Raw genomic sequence first — 16,804 nt, 5'->3', positions numbered from 1 at the left:
AAATCTCTCCTGGGTGCATTTTAAGAATTTTGCTTCCTCTTAATCTTTCACATTATGAGCACATCAATTAATGTAGGGAAAGTTGGAATCCCCTAGTTCTGAAGAATGGTCACAGGGCTCAATGTTGTTTTCAGTTACAGATGGTGCCAGAACTGCTGAGTTTCACTCTCCAGAGGTGTGTTATAACATCTCTGGTTGTTTGCAGGAGATCCTCAGGACAGAGATTTACCAGAGATGTCCTGGAGCTGAGATGATGGACCTGCACAAACTGCTGAGATCTTCTTTTATTCACTTGGTGACTGTAACAACAGAGAACTCCCTGCCAATTCCAATTAACCCATGTTTTTCTAGAGCTCCTTTGTCATGTTTGGTAAAATGCTACGTTGATGTTAAGGGCAATCATTTTTAGCTTGCCTTAGGAGTTCAGCTCTGATCATATTTGAGTAGGAGGCAAAATGCATTATTGTTTGTCATCAGGAAGGAGACAGCCTAGTGATGTTGTTAGGTGAATTTCTGGATTAATAATCTAATGTTTAGGGGGCTTAGGTTTGAATTGTGGTGGGTGGTGAAATTTGAATTCCATTTTTTTAAAAAATCTGGTATTAAGAATCTACTGATGACCATGAAACTATTGTTGATTGTTGGAAAAACCTGTCTGGCTTACTAATGTCCATCATCCTCATCTGGTCTGACCTACATTCGCACCAAATCCACAGCAATGTGGTTGACTCAACTGCCTTCTGAAATGACCTAGCAAACCACTCAGTTGTATCAATTGTGGCAAAGTTTCAAAGAAATGAAACTGGCATTGACCTATGCACTGGAAAAAGAAATTTATGGTAGTGTCCTGCTTTGGCTGAATCAGCACTCCTCTATGTTAAGCAACACTTAGAGGAAATACTGAGGGTGGCAAGGGTGCAAAACATGTTCTGGGGGATTTCACTGACCACCAAGTGTGGCTTGGCAGCAGCAGTACTGATCGAGCTGGTCAGGTTTTAAAGGACGTAACTGCCCGACTGGGTCTGCAGCAGGTGGTTAGGGAAACAGCAAGAGGGAAAACCATACTTGACCTCATCCTTGACAATCTGCCCCTTGCAGATGCACCTGTGTCCATGACAGTATCAGTAAGAGTGACCGCTACATAGTTCTTGTAGAGACAACATCATGCCTTCACATTTAGACTGCACTGTGTTGTGTGGCACTATCACCATGCTAAATTGGACACACTTTGAACAGCTCTTGCAACTCAACTGGGCATTCATAATGCCCTGTGGGCCATCAGCAGAATTGTACTCCAGTACAACATTGCCCCGCATTTTCCCTCCTTGACCATTGCCGGCAACTCTGGTTCAATGGAGAGTGCAGGAGGGCGTGCCAGGAGCAGCACAGTGCATACCTAAAAGCGAGGGGTAACCCAGTGAAGCTACCAAGTAAAACTATTTGCTATGAACAGAATAAGCAAAATGTGAGAGCCGTAAGCAATTCCACTGGAAACAGATCAGATCTAAGCTCTGCACTTCTGCCACATCCAGTTATGAAGAGTAGTGAGTAATTAAGTATCCCACCGGAGGAGGAGGCTCCACAAATATCCCCATCCCCAATGATGGAAGAGCCCAACACATCAGTGCAAAACATAAGGCTGAAACAGAATTATCACCATGGAGATCCATCTCTGCCTCCTCCAGAGGCCCCCAGACACCAGGCTTTAGCCAATTCAATCCACATGATATCAAGAAATAGTTGAATGTACTAGATAGCGCAAAGGCTGTGGCCATGGCAACATTCCATCAGTGGTATTGAAAACTTCTGCTACGGAACTTGCAGCTCCCGTAACTGAGCTCTTCTAGTGTAATTACAACACTGGTATCTACCAACAATGTGGAAAATTGCGAAGGTATGTCTCCACCACAAAAAAAAATCACGTATCTAATGTGAATAATAATGACAAGGCCAGCATTTATTAAAGTTATTATCCACTGATTTCCAAGAAGGTGCTGGTGAACTGCCATCTTTAGCCGCTGCAATCCTGATGATACATCCAGGACATTATTAAGGAGGAGGCTCCTGGATTTTGATCTCCCTACACTAAAAGAATAATGATGTATTTACCATACATCATTGATCCTCCACCTTTTGGGTGATGGTCACAAGGCTGAAGCTGTTATTGTAGAAACTTTGGCAATTGCTGCTTTCCCTGTACCTGGCATGCTGTCATTGTGCCAGTGGTCAATGATGATCATCAGTTTGGCTACTTTACCCTGGATAGTGGTGAGCTGCTTAAGCAGTGGTGGAAATGCATTTGTCCAGGGAGATGGAGAGTATCCAATTTAATTTCAGGTCAGTAGCAACCCATGTGTTAATGTTGATGCCACTAAGGTCAAGGGGAAGTATATAGATGTTTTCTTTATTTGGAGTTGGCCATTGCCCTGAACCTGAGGTGATATTATTTACTGCTTATCAGCCCTTGCTTGAATGTTATTCTGGTCTTGCATGTAGGGCAGACTGCTTCCATATCTGAGGAGTTAGACAAAGCACTAAAAACACAGCAACCTTCAGACTTAATGGAGGGAAAGTGCTTTGAAATAACTGAAGATGGTTGGGCCTAGGAGACTATGCTGTGAAACTTCTGCATTGATATCTTGGGTTATGATAATTTCATCCAAAAGCCAGACTCTCTTTCTTTTTCCTTTTTGTGCTAATTGTGACTTGACTCAATCCACGCCTATTAATTTTACCAAACCTCCTTGATGCTACATTTCATCAAATGCTGATTTGTTGCAAGCCCCCTCACCTCTGAAATAATTTGTTTTCATGTTTGGGCAAGTCTGAAATCATCTCTCAAGATAAGTGGCCATAGCCAAATACGTAGTGAGCATCAAGGGCATGATTAATCTAATTTTTGTCATTTCAAAGCACTCTCTAAACAACCGTCACCTTTGAGTAAACTGGCGTGATAATTAACCAGATTAGATTTGCCCTGAGATGCTCGACTGGGACAATTTTCCACATTGTTGAGTAGATGTGAGTAATGTGGCTGTACTAGAACAGTCATGGTGCACAGCTAGTTCTGGAGTGCTCTTCAGTAGCAGAGAAGGGTGCCTTGCCTGAACAATAATCTGTCTTTAGCCACTTCTTGATTTCAGGTGTGGACTGGATTAAATTGTCTGGAGACTGGTATCAATGATGAAGACTTCAGGAGAAAGCTAAGATGGCTCATCTATTTGACACCTGAAGATAATGTTTTAACCTTGTCTTTTCCATTGAGCTGTGCCCCATTATGATTTTAGGATGGACTGTTTTGGGAGTTTTGCTTCTTACCTGGTTAGTTTAATTGTTTTGCAACATGCCATACCATATGGCAGAATAGTAGAATCTTGAAGTGATCTCACAGAACAGATCACATAATGATAGTTATGGATAAGGATAGGTACATACGGCAGAGGAAAGTTTACAGTTGGGGGGAAGGGTAATTACAATTCATTCCATTATGTGAATAATTGGAGTACATTCTGGGGAGGTTGGGACCTGTGCAGTAAGGACAAGTTGCTCCTGAACTGGAAGGGCCCAAATATCCTGGGAGAGATGTTTGCTAGAGTTGTAGGGGATGGTTTAAACTAGTTTGGCAGGGGTTGGGGAACCGGATTTATAATTCAGAAGATGAGGTTTATAAAGAAATGCAGTTGACGGAGCATAATTGTGGACATAAAGATAGTTTGAGGTGTGTATACTTCAATGCTAGAAGTATCAGAAGTAAAGCGGATGAACTTAGAGCATGGGCTGGTACTTGGAACTATGACATTGTGGCCATTACAGAAACTTGGGCAACTCAGGGAGAGGAATAGTTGTTGGAAGTTCTGGGATTTAGGTGCTTTAAAACAAAGAGGGAGGGTGGAAAAAGAGGTTGGGAAGTGGCATTGCTAGTCAGGGTGAGTATAGCAGCTACTGAAAGGCAGTTCAAGAGTGATATGTCTACAGAATCAGTTTGGGTTGAAGTCAGAAATGAGAAAGGAGCAGTCACTTTGGGGGTTTTTTACAGACCCCCCAAATAGTTGCAGAGAAGTAGAGCAGATTGGGTGGCAGGTACTAGAAAGGTGCGGAAGTCACAAGGTTGTAGTCATGGGTGACTTCAACTTTGCAAATATTGATTGGAAACATTTTAGTTCTAATAGTTTAGATGGAGCAGATTTTGTCCAGTGCGTTCAGGAAGGATTCCTGAAGCAGTATGTAGATAGACCGACATGAGGAGAGGCCACTTTTTGGATTTGGTGCTTGGCAACGAACCGGGCCAAGTGTTAGACCTGTTGGTATGAGAGCATTTTGGGGGTAGTGATCATAACTCTGTTTCTTCCACCATAGTCATGGATAAGGATAGGTACATATGGCAGGGTAAAGTTTACAATTGGGGGAAGGGTAGTTACAATTCAGTTAGGCAAGAACTGGGTAACATAAATTGGGGATACATGCTGTCTAGGAAGAGTGTTTAAAGAATGCATACTGCATGTGCTCAATATGTTTGTCTCTAGCAAGCAGGGAAGATGCTGTCAAGTGAGGGACCCTTGGTTCTGGAGAGGTCGAACAACTTTTTAAGATGAAAAAGGATGCTTATATAAGGTTCAGGTAACAAGGATCAGAAAAGGCTCTAGAGCGATACAAGTTAGCCAGGAACATGCTGAAGAAAGCGCTTAGGAGAGCTATAAGGAGGCATTGGAAAACCTTTCGGATAGGATCAAAGAAAACTCCAAGGCTTTTTACACGTGTACAGAACAAGAGAATGACCAGAGAAAGGGTAGGGCTGATCAAGGATTGTGAAGGGAATTTGTGCACAGACTCTAAAGAGATAGGAGACGTCCTTAATGAATACTTTTCTTCAGTATTCACACTGAGAGGGACCTAGTTGTGCAGGAGGACAGTGTGAAACAGGCAGGTGGGCTACAGGAGGTTGATGTTAGTAAAGATGTGCACGGAATTCAGAGGAAGTTGAAGATAGATAAGTCCCCCGGGCCTGATGGGATTTATCCAAGGATTCTATGAAAAGCGAGGAACGAGATCGCAGGGCCTTTGGCGATGATCTTTTCATCTTCACTGTCCACGGGTATAGTGCCAGAAGATTGGAAAGAGACAAACATCATCATTCCCTTGTTCAAAAAAGGGAACAGGGATAACCCTGGGAATTACAGGCCAGTTAGTCTTCGGTCAGTGGTGGACAAATTGGAAAGGGCTCAAAGGATTATCACTTGGAAAGGCACAGTTTGATTCGTGATAATCAGCATGGATTTGTGAGGGGCACATCATGCCTCGCAAACCTTATTAAATTCTTTTGAAGAGGTGACCAAACACGTGGATGAAGCTAGAGCAGTGGATGTGGTATATGTAGATTTAAGTATGGTGCTTGATAAGGTCCCCATGGCAGGCTCATGCAGAAGGTAAGGAGGCATGGGATAGGGGGAAATGTGGCAGATTGTCTTCTAAGGGTCTGCCAATTCTGAATCCGAAGGGTGGTAGTGGATGGATAATATTCAGCATGGTGCTCAGTTATGAGTGGTGTACCACAAGGATCTGTTCTGGGTCCTCTTCTATTTGTGATTTTTGTAGATGATTTGGATGAAGGAGTGGAAGGGTAGATTAGCAAATTCGCAGACGATACAAAGGTGAGTCACATGGACAGAGCAGAAGGCTGTCCCAGGTTACAAAGGGACATTGATAGAATGCAGTGCTGGGCTGAGAAGTGGTAGATGGAATTTAACCCTGGAAAGTGAGAGGTGATTCATTTTGCAAGGACAAACTTGAAAGCAGAATACAGGGTTAACAGAAAGATTCTTGGCAGTGTGGAGGAGCAGAGGGATCTTGGGGTTCTTGTTTGCAGTTCCCTGAGAGCTGCCACCCAGGTAGATAGTTAAGAAGGCCTATAGTGTGTTAGCTTTCATTAATAAAGGGATTGAGTTCGAGCTGTGAAGTTATGCTCCAGATATACAAAAGTCCGGTTTGGCCACATCTGCATCTGGAGTGTTGCCCAGTTCTAGTCACCTCATTACAGGAAAGATGTGGAAGCGCTAGAAAACATGTAGAAGACATTTACCAGGATGTTGCCTGGGATGGAAGGAAGGTCTTATGAGGAAAGTTGATAGAGCTAGGGCTTTTCTCTTTAGAATGACAAAGGATGGGAAGTGACTTGATAGACGTGTACAAAATGATCAGAGGTATAGAAAGAGTAGACAGCCAGACACTTTTTTTCCCCCTAGAGTGGAGGTGGCTTTTACGAGGTGACATAGTTTTAAAATGAAAGGAGGTAGATACAGGGGAGATGTCAGAGGTAGGTTCTTTGCTCAGCGAGTGGTGGGGTGTGGAATGCATTGCACAGGGGGTAGTGGAGTCGGCCTCACTTTAGACATTTAGGCAGCTATTAGATAGGCCTGTGGGTGATGGTATAAGGTAGTGGTGAAGGCTAGATAGACCTTGTGTTTAGGGTAAAAGATCGGCACAACGTCATGGGCTGAAGGGCCTGTGCTGTACTGTTCTATGTTTTCTTTTCTCTTAACTCCTACCTCTGTCATGTTTCTTCTGTTTTAACATGTACATCATCCTGCATGTATGTTCTGGCTTCACATTGGCTTCTCTGTTTCAGGTATGCCAGGTGCTGGCTTCTAGCAAGCTCTTCTTTATTAACCAGGCTTGGTCCCTTTAGCTTGATAGTAATGGTCAAGTGAGAGAGATGGCAAGCTCGGAGTTTTACAGATTGTGATTGAGGATAGATGTGCAACTAATGATAGGAAGTGCCTCATGGTGCCTAATTTTAAGCTATCAGATTTGTTCAACCTAGTTCTCAGATCTATTACATTTAATGCAATGGTAGAGTTGCATACAAGCATCCTTGAAATCACCTTCTCCATTTAGGCAAAACTCTTGCAAAATCAACTTTTAATAGACTGGAATGCTGACCAAATGGCTGAAAGCCAGCTTTTCCCCAGTAGTGCTGTTTGCTCAACACTCAAATGGCCAATCTTCCAGGGAAGACACAGAAATCACTTCAAAAGTACCCAATTTTCCTTGAAGCAAGGCAGTATTGGCCTTGATGACAGTAATTTTCTATCAAAGCATTCGGAATCATGACAGCTAGTCAGCAAAATTGCAGCATATTTTGAGTCCACGTGTCTCAACGAGACAGAGCAGAAACAGATACACATGCTGCACTCAAGATCCCTTTTACGTTGCTGGGCATCCTGTTCCATTTTCCCACAGATCTATTGGCAGAGAATCATGGCTTGTTCAGCTAGATGAAAATGCAGGACAGAAACTCCAACTCAAGGTAAAGCCATTCCCCATAAGTCATGTGGCACATGAATAATTTATATGCAGAAATATCTAAGATCCAATCCTGCCCTCCCTTGGTCTCGGATCCAGCCACCACAACATATTTCTATTTGGTAATCTGTGTCTGTTACTCACCAATCTTATTTACCAGACTGGCTACAATCACATGGATGTACAGTTATCACCAGCTTTTGTGGTGGAATTTGAGCTCATAATCCAGAGATCCAATTAATGCTATGGACAAAATCCCGTTAGCTGCTGACAATGCTACTGTCTCTGTTAATGGATAATGATTTTTAATCTGAAACCATGTCATTTTTTTGTAGGAATAGATCAGTGGTTGAGAGAGGAGATAGTGGGTTTGGTAGCTTGGATTAAAGCCGTTCCTTATGTAGGGAAAAAGCACCGACACGCACTAGCGAGTGCATGTGTGTCCATTTCTGCATTGTAACTGCTATGTATTAAAAACTATATCAAGAAACGTAAGCTTGGCTTGAGAGAGATCTGGTATTGGTACTAAGTCAGCAGGAGCAAGGAAGGGAACTGTTTATATTTTTCAAATGATTGTTTAAACAGTGTGCATGACAAAGCTACTTTTGCCTGACAGAGAAGAGGTTCTGAATCATTTTTCCCAGAAGTTTGTTTAGGTTCAGAATAATTTACTTTCTTTCTCAAATATTTTAAAAATTGCAACGATAGTGATGATTTGCCAACTAACTGAAATGAACAGTAATGATGCAGCATAGGCAGGGGTTCTCACTCAAAAAACAAAGAATTATAAATTTCCTAAAATGGCATTTACTTGGAAAAAAAATTTTCTTCATTCATTCCATCAAAATTTTGAAACCACCAACTTGCGAACAATGTTGGTGTGCTTATGTCTTATGCACAGTAGTTATTCAAGCAAGGTGGCGCACCACCCCCTCTAAGGTAATCTAGCCTTCTCAGCAATATCCAAATGAAAAGCATGAATGAGGGAATGAAAGGAATTGAAATAGTTTAGAATGGATCCAGCTGAAGAACCAGCATTGACACAGACCTAAAGAGCTGCATGTAGTTCTGCACATGTAAATTATGTACTTCTATAATTTTAATGTAGCTATTTTGTAGATATTTATACCTTGCCTAAACAGAAGGGCATAAATGTACTCGGTCAATAAAGTACATGTTTGACAGCACAAACCCTTAGTTCTAGGATGCATTTTCTTGCAAGTCGGATTTAATTTAACTTATCTTCACCCCATTTTGTATAGTTATCATTTGAAGGAAAGTGCACAACATGGAAGTGTTTAATTTTCATGCTAACTAGTTAAAGTTTGACAACTTTGATCAAGAGATGAGATGAAGTTGGCAAGAAACCATTTAACCCAGTATTTCCTATCTTTTTAAACAGAACCAAATCCTCCCATTGATGAAGTGATCAACACACAAGGAGTAGTGGAAAGATTTGTAGAATTCCTCAAAAGGAGAGAAAATTGTACATTACAGGTAATCTCGCCACACTGATATCTACGTTTGTACTTTACTTTTTTGTTAGTGTTACTTCTCATGAGCTAGTGCGCTGATTTCTGAATATCGTACCTCTAATCAGCTCATGGTGTGAAAAAAGTGCAAATTTTAGTTCTTCAACTTCAAAAATCACTAAACAGTTGTTCTGCACTATCAAATTGAATTTCATCTCTGCAACAGATTCAGTGGAATATAATGGACAGGGATAAAAGACTTTGCATTTGTGAAATAAACAACAGTTGATTTGTAGGCCTCCAAGATTTTTTGAACTTTGCGTTTTTATTCATTTGTGGCCTATAGACATCACCTGCAAGGCTAGTCATTGTTTTCTGTTCTCGAATTTACTTTGTGGCTTTGCCTGTTATTTGCATAGAATAATGAAATGGGTGTAATTAATGCTGGCCCAATTATTCTGTGGTATTCTCTATTGTACCAAACCGTTTCATGTACATTTCAGTTCCTGGAATGCTGCTGTTTAAAGCACAACAATTTTCTGTTTGTTTCCTTAAATGCTAGCATTTGAGTGAGATCAATTCTTAAAACTGCTTTAACAATTCTATCCCATTATTCATGAATGTGGTGGTGATTTTTCTTTGGCTGCCTTCCAGAAACAGTTTCCTGTTTCAGCTGGAATGAAATCTGCATTAGTGAGTAAGAATGTCATTTATGCGAGTACTCAAGAGAACTATTTCCAGTCTTGAAGTTGCATTAATTCTATGAGTGAGACTTAATTGCCAGTGAGCTGCTTAATCTAAATCACACAAGCACTTCAGAGCACAAAAAGTCAGTCACTGTTTTACATCATCAGCTTTATATTTGAAAGTTAATTAAAACTTATTGTATAACAATTACTTTAAAATTATTTTGTGAAGTCTCATTTTACTTCAGCTTGCATTTTTTCACACGTTTATGTTCCATTTACCATTGCTAAGATCTAAGATATGTGAACAAGAAAACATCCTTTAGCAGCTGTTTTAGTTTCTATGGATCTGTAGAACTTTGAAAGAAAAATTATGTATTTCTTTCTCACAATTATGCTGTTTATATGCAGATCCATCATTTTCAACTTTTATTACTTTAAATTCTGATCTGAAAAATGATTCTTCACTTGAAAATTTTCATTGCTTTGAACTTGACTGGCAAATATTGATACCAGTGTAAATCACCTGCAGTTGTAATTTTCTTTGCTCAATTTAGTTTGAAGCAGCATGGGTTCTGACAAATATTGCATCAGGAAGCTCATTACAGACCCGTGAAGTAATCAAAGCTGGTGCTGTGCCTGTCTTTATTGAATTACTAGCGTCAGATTTTGAAGATGTGCAGGAACAGGTAACTGTCAGTTTACTGTTAATCTTTTGTCTTAATATCAGTGAGTTTACATATTTTTCAAGTGATTAAAAGGGTTATCAATTCATCAAGGAGCTAATTTGAGTCATGGGAATAATTCTTAATGTTTTAAAATTTAGTGGTTCATTTTGGACTAATTTTAAAAATTAATGGAAATAAAGTATGCTACTGAGATCTCTGCAACACAGTGGAAAGCTATGTTTATGCTACTTTTGACTTTTTTCTTTGTTAATATTGATTTTTTTATATACAGATATACCACGCAAACTTATTTGAAGACATTTACAGGATTCCTGTGTTTTACAGAATGTCTGTGAATAACAATGGGCAGGAAATTTAATGCTGCTGAATAGAGATTCTGATAATTTGGTGAAATATCCATTTTAATGTTTTAGAATCTTGTCTGATTCACCCAAGTTCATTTGAAGAAATAACATACTGTTTCTGTTTGTGGCTGTTTCATGTCTTCAACTAAATTTTCACTTTTCACAGAGAATCATGGGAGATAAACTAATGGTATTTCAAGAAGTCATCCTAATGAATTGGGTGTGCTACTAGATATTTGCAGCAAAAATGGGCCTTTTTAAAGGGCAGTCACCATCCAAAAAGTTTCTTTCTTTCATTCTAAATATGTAGAATCACATGGTATCAGGGACATTCAGAAACAGTTTTGCATAAATTTGAATCAGAGATAATGGGAACTGCAGATGCTGGAGAATCCAAGATGAAGTGTGGGGCTGGATGAACACAGCAGGCCAAGCAGCATCTTAGGAGCGCAAAAGCTGACGTTTCAGGCCGAGACTCTTCATCAGAAAAGGCTCTTCCGATGAAGGGTCTATGCCTGAAACGTCAGTTTTTGTGCTCCTAAGATGCTGCTTGGCCTGCTGTGTTCATCCAGCCTCACACTTTGTTATCTTGCATGAATTTGAAGGCAGCTTTACATGAATCGTATGATAGAGCACTGTACAAACTCACAGTTGAGTGCTTATAGGATATTTGTGTAAGGCCATAAGAAAGCTATTCAGCCTATTGAGTCCGCTGTACCTTTGAGATCATGGGCGATCTGAAACTTTTCTAAAAAAAAAATCAAAGAACAACAAATGCTGATAATCAGAAACAAAAACAAATTGCTGGAAAGCTCAGGTCTAGCAGCATCTGTGAAGACAAAGCAAAGTTAACATTTTGGGTCCATTAATCCTCCTTCATAACAGGATAATTTTTCACTCCACTTTCCTGTCTTTACCCCTATAACTCTTGATTCCTTTACTTATTTTAAAAATCTGTCCATTCCAGTCTTTAATATAGTTAACAATCCAGCCTGAACAGCTCTCTGTGCTTTTCTTAAAAAAATTACACCGATTCACAACCTTGAGTGAAGAAATTCCTCGTCACCAGTCATAAATAAAGAAACCCTTATTCTGAGATTATACCTTTTTGCTCCACAAGGGGAGACAACAGAAAAGACGGGGAAGCAATGACCTTGTTACAGCTAAACCAGAAACCCAGGTCATGCCCTGGGTACCTGGTTTAAAAATGCCATTTTGATAGATGATGGTATTTAAATTCCATTTTTTTTTTTAAAAAATGTCTGTGATTGAGTGTAATGATGACCATGAAATCCTTGCTGATTGTCAGGAAAAACCCATCTGGTTCATTCATGTCCTTCTAGGGAAGGATAGCTGCCATGTCTATGTGGTCTACATGGGACTTCAGACTCTCAGCAATGTGGTTGAATCTGAAGAGCAACAAATACTAGCCTGGCCAATGACATCCATGTCGCACGAATGAATTTTTTAAAAAAGTTTGGCGTCTACCCTGTCAAGACCCCTAAGAATCTTGTATTTTCAATAAGATCACCTGTTAATTGTCTGGCTTTCAAAAAGCACAGGCCCCAGCTTCTCAACCTCTCTGCTTAACACAGTCTGTCCATACCTGGTATCAGCCGAGTTAACCTTCTCCAGACTGCTTTCAATGCCAGTATGCCTTTCCTTGGGTAAGGGACCTAAAACTGTTCACAGTATTCCAGCTGTGGTCTGACTAGTGCCCTGTATGGTTTTTAGCAATTCTCTCTGCTTTTATACTCCATTCCCTTTGAAATAAAGTCTGATATTTCATTTGCTTTCCCTGTTAGCCACTGAACCTGCTAGCTATTTTTTGAGATTAATGGACAAGGACTGCTAATTTCCTCAGACTGCAGAAAGCTTCAGAATATTCTGTATTAAATAACTTGTTTGTTCATTCATTTAGATATGTTTAGATGTGTAAGTAAGCACATTGATATTAATGGCAACAAGATTCTGAATTGTACACTAATTAGTAAAGTTAGGTCGCATGGGATTCAGGATGAGCTTGCCATTTGGATACATAATTGGCTTAATGGAGGGAGACAGTGCAGGTGAGGGTTGCTTTTTGGACTTGGTGCATGTCGCCAGCATTATTCCACAGGGATTGGTTTGGGGTCCTCTTTCATTGTCATTTACATAAATGATTTGAATGAGAATATAGAAGGTACAGTTGTAGGTTTGTGGCCAACACCGTAATTGGTGGCAAAGTTGAGTGAAGAACGTTTTCTGTCACTACAAAGGCATCTTGATTAAATGGGTCAATGGGCTGAGAAATGATGGATGGGCTTCAATCTGGATAAGTGAGGCATTGCATTTTGGTAGTAATATTGATAGTAAGACCTTTGAAGTGTTTCAGAACAAAGGGACCGAGGGGCTTAGGTACATGATTATTTTGAAGTTTGTGTCACCTACAGATAAGGTGATTAAAAAGATGCTTAGCACGCTTGCCTTCATTGCTCAGTCCTTTTGATTATAGGAATTGGGAAATGATGTTGAGGTTGTACAGGACATTTGAGGCTTCTTCTGGAGTATTGTCTATATTTCTAGTGACCCAGTTCATAGAATTATAGAATCCAAACTAGCCCAGACTGAGCTTCCAAAGAGCATCCCACCCAGACCCATCACCTCCCACCCTCTTCCTGTAACCCTGCACTTCCCATAGCTAGCATTTATTTAATCTACACACCCTGAATACTATGCATAATTTAGCATGGCCAATCCACCAAACCTGAATATTTTTGGACTGTGGGAGGAAACTAGAGCACCTGGTGGAAACCCACACAACAGGGAGAATGTGCAGACTCCACACAGTTATCTAAGGATGGAAGGGAACCCAGGTCCTTGGTGCTATGAGCCAGAAGTGCTCACCACTGTCCCACCCAGTGGAATCCATATGGTGTGGAAGCAGGCAATTCAGCCCAACGAGTCCACACCGACCCTCTGAGTGACCCATCCCTGTACCTCCCATGGCTAATACACATTGCTGAGCGCCACTGGGTAATTTAGCATGGCCAGTCCACCTAACTAGCACATCTTTGGACTGTGGGAGGAAACCAGGACACTCAACAGAAACATTCACAAGCACAGAAAGAACTTGCAAACTCCATGCAGACAGTTGCCTGAGGGTGGAATCAAACCTTGGTCCCTGACACTGTGGCAGCAGTGCTAACTGCTGAACCACTGTGCCACCTTCAGGGAGGATATATTAAGCTGGAGAGGGTTCGGAGGAGATGTACCAGGATGTTGCCAAGAATGGTGAGTTTGAGTTAAGGAGAGGCTGAATGGGCTGGGAAGTGTTTTTTTTTCCTCCCACTGATGCATACGAGGTTCAAAGGTGACATTTTAGAAGTTCATAAAACCATGAGGGGTACAGGTAGGGTTAATGGTAGTTGTCTTTGCCCTAGGATGGGGGATTTCATGACTAAGGTGCACATTTCTAGCGTGAGAGGAGAGCAATTTTAAATGTGAGGGACAAATGTTGTTTTACAGAAGGTGGTTTGTGTGTGGAATGAACATACTGAGGAAGTGGTGGATGTGGGTACAATTGCAACGTTTGAAAGATATTTGGATAAGTATGTGAATAGAAAAGGCCTGGAGGATATGGGCCAGGAGCAGACATGTGGGACTGGTTTAGTTGGGATTTTGTTCAGCATGGACTAGTTAGACTGAAGGGTCTGTTTCCGTGCTGTATGGCTCTGGTTCCAGAGGCTCATTTCATTATCTTGAATGTGCTATGATTTTGAGATATTAAAGACATCAAGGAATCTGGGAAAATATGGAAAAATGGCACTGAAATAAAAGACCATCTGTGATTTAGTTGAATAGTGGAGCAGGCTCAAGGGCACACTCTTGTTCCTATTTCCTGTGTCTCCATTAGCAACCTAGTTCTTTTAATTACTAGTGATAATGGGAACTGCAGATGCTGGAGAATCCAAGATAATAAATGTGAGGCTGGATGAACACAGCAGGCCCAGCAGCATCTCGGGAGCACAAAAGCTGACGTTTCGGGCCTAGACCCTTCATCAGAGAAGAAGATGGGGTGAGGGTTCTGGAATAAATAGGGAGAGAGGGGGAGGCGGACCGAAGATGGAGAGAAAAGAAGATAGGTGGAGAGGAGAGGATAGGATTACAAGAGAGTTGCAGTGGGAGAGAGATTCCCTGAGGTTCCCCCTCCTCTGATGAAGGGCCTAGGCCTGAAACGTCAGCTTTTGTGCTCCTGAGATGCTGCTGGGCCTGTTGTGTACATCCAGCCTCTCATTTTATTCTCTTTTAATTACTAACCAGTTGTTATTGTAGGGGCACTATTGCATGCGTCTTTCATGTGAACCTTTTGAATAACCAGTGATTTTTAAAAAGTGTTTATTCAGAGCTCTTGTATTTGCTGCCCAAGAGAGTCAGTCAAATATAACGTCCAAGATTTCTTGTTGCTCACTGTTTGTTTGTTTTTTACAGGCAATCTGGGCCCTTGGCAACATTGCAGGGGACAGCACTGTGTGCAGGGATTATGTGTTAGACTGTAACATACTGCCTCCTCTCATTCAGTAAGTTTATTTTGTATTTTAAAATGTGTTTGAAGTATACTAGAAAAGCAGCCATGCTTTTGTCACATCTTGGACTACACTGAATACATATCAAATTTAATTCCTTTTTAGAATTTGACCTCTTCAATTTTTATTAAACTTGTATTTGTCAGGTTAGAAGTTACCTACATGGGGCTTCTCTAGTTTTTGTCCTCTTATCCTTTAAAGGCACTGACGTGCTTTTTTTTTATTCCAATTTGATTTCACAGGTGTCAATGCTCTCTGGTGTTCCATCGGTTGACTAATTTCTATTTCACACGTATGCCAAGCTGGAGAATGTTAATAAGCTATTTGACGAACTAGTGCGTTACAACTCAGCCTAATTCTGTCCACCGTTGTCCAAGTGAAGACTTTCAAGCAGGGCCCTCAGGAAAGAAATGAAGTGGATGTCACCCTAATATACATTCTCCAAATGCTAGGCCAGTGATAATGTCACTTGTAGGAATTGGCCGCTCCTCATCACTGCACAATTGAGTTAAAATCCAGACTAGAGTTGCAAATAAGAATTAGAACGAGTGATTTTACTAGACTCCATTCAATGTACGGCATTGTGTTAAACTCGAGCACACATCTCAGAATTAGCCTTAGAATGTTATAGACAAAATCCAGCCCATAGTTTTGATGGATGTGTTTTCAATTGCACCTTTTCTGATCACTAGTCAGAGGCAAGATTTCATCTGTCTCTTGTAGCACTGATTCTTAGTCAACTTTGCCAAATTAATCGGGGGAAACAATCTTTCTAGAAGTATTTAAATAATGTGTTCTAATTTTTTAAAATTAAACACTTTTTAGATGAACACTTCTGTGCTTTAATTAAGCTTACTTTTAATCTTCATTATCTGTATTTAAATGTTTAGGCTGCTATCAAAACCTAATCGACTGACAATGACCAGGAATGCTGTTTGGGCATTGTCAAACCTGTGTAGAGGGAAGAATCCTCCTCCAGAATTTTCAAAGGTAGTATCTATCCAGTGGATCTACAGTATACTAACTGTGTTCTTGTAGGAATGTAAAATATGCATTAGAGAACAAAGTTTATGGAATTGAAGCAGTGATGCTGTTATGTAAATGGCTTATATCTGTTGGATGTTTGTCAAAATCTACTGATTAGTAGCCTTCTGCTGCTATTTTAAAGTAGCTGCCTACTCTTCAAGAAGTAATTTTGCAAATGTGAAACATGTCAATACAGAGCACTCTGAAAGAATGAAAGGTAAAATAGATCATTGGCACAAATTGTTGGCATGTGTGCAGTGCCGAGAGATCATGTGCCAGCCCATACCGAAAGCTCAACCTGTGATTAAATTTTGAACCTTTATGCGACTAGACTTTGCAAAGGAAAGTCAAAGAATGCAATAACTTGACTTATGAATCAAAACAGTCATTTCTAATGACCATCAATTTTTCTGCCTCCACTTTTATGTTAAATGGTTAAAAAAAGTGTAATTTGAATATTTTTTAATAGTTATGTAGTTTTGAGGGAGTTTGTTTCTGAGCTTTAGCCGACAAGACCACGGAATGTCACCGCATAATTGATCCTACAATAGCACAAAAGCAGCACTTGTAAATAATACTGGAAATCTGAAATCAAAATAGAACACTGAGTATTTCCAACATCAGGTAGCATTAGGAAAAAAAATGTAACACTTCAAGTTGACAACCTTGAACCTGCTAATACCAGAGTTTCCCCTGCAGCGTCGGAGGGATCTCTGAAATCCA

The 16,804-nt window shown here is 40.5% G+C and overlaps 1 protein-coding gene across 3 annotated transcripts in view; it reads left to right on the top strand.

The window, feature by feature from the left end:
* LOC125456866 (importin subunit alpha-5) overlaps nucleotides 1-16,804 on the top strand; it is a 79,461-nt gene that overhangs the window by 39,264 nt on the left and 23,393 nt on the right. For all 3 annotated transcript variants that reach the window (XM_059650283.1, XM_048540345.2, XM_048540344.2), the window contains 4 exons: nucleotides 8,702-8,796; nucleotides 10,015-10,146; nucleotides 14,961-15,049; nucleotides 15,946-16,045. In XM_059650283.1, coding sequence (XP_059506266.1) covers nucleotides 8,702-8,796; nucleotides 10,015-10,146; nucleotides 14,961-15,049; nucleotides 15,946-16,045 — 416 coding nt within the window. The remainder of the gene's footprint in view (nucleotides 1-8,701; nucleotides 8,797-10,014; nucleotides 10,147-14,960; nucleotides 15,050-15,945; nucleotides 16,046-16,804) is intronic.

Source organism: Stegostoma tigrinum, chromosome 12 (assembly GCF_030684315.1).
Source record: "Stegostoma tigrinum isolate sSteTig4 chromosome 12, sSteTig4.hap1, whole genome shotgun sequence".
Taxonomy (NCBI): domain Eukaryota; kingdom Metazoa; phylum Chordata; class Chondrichthyes; order Orectolobiformes; family Stegostomatidae; genus Stegostoma; species Stegostoma tigrinum.
This window is presented reverse-complemented; position numbering and strand designations above follow the sequence as displayed.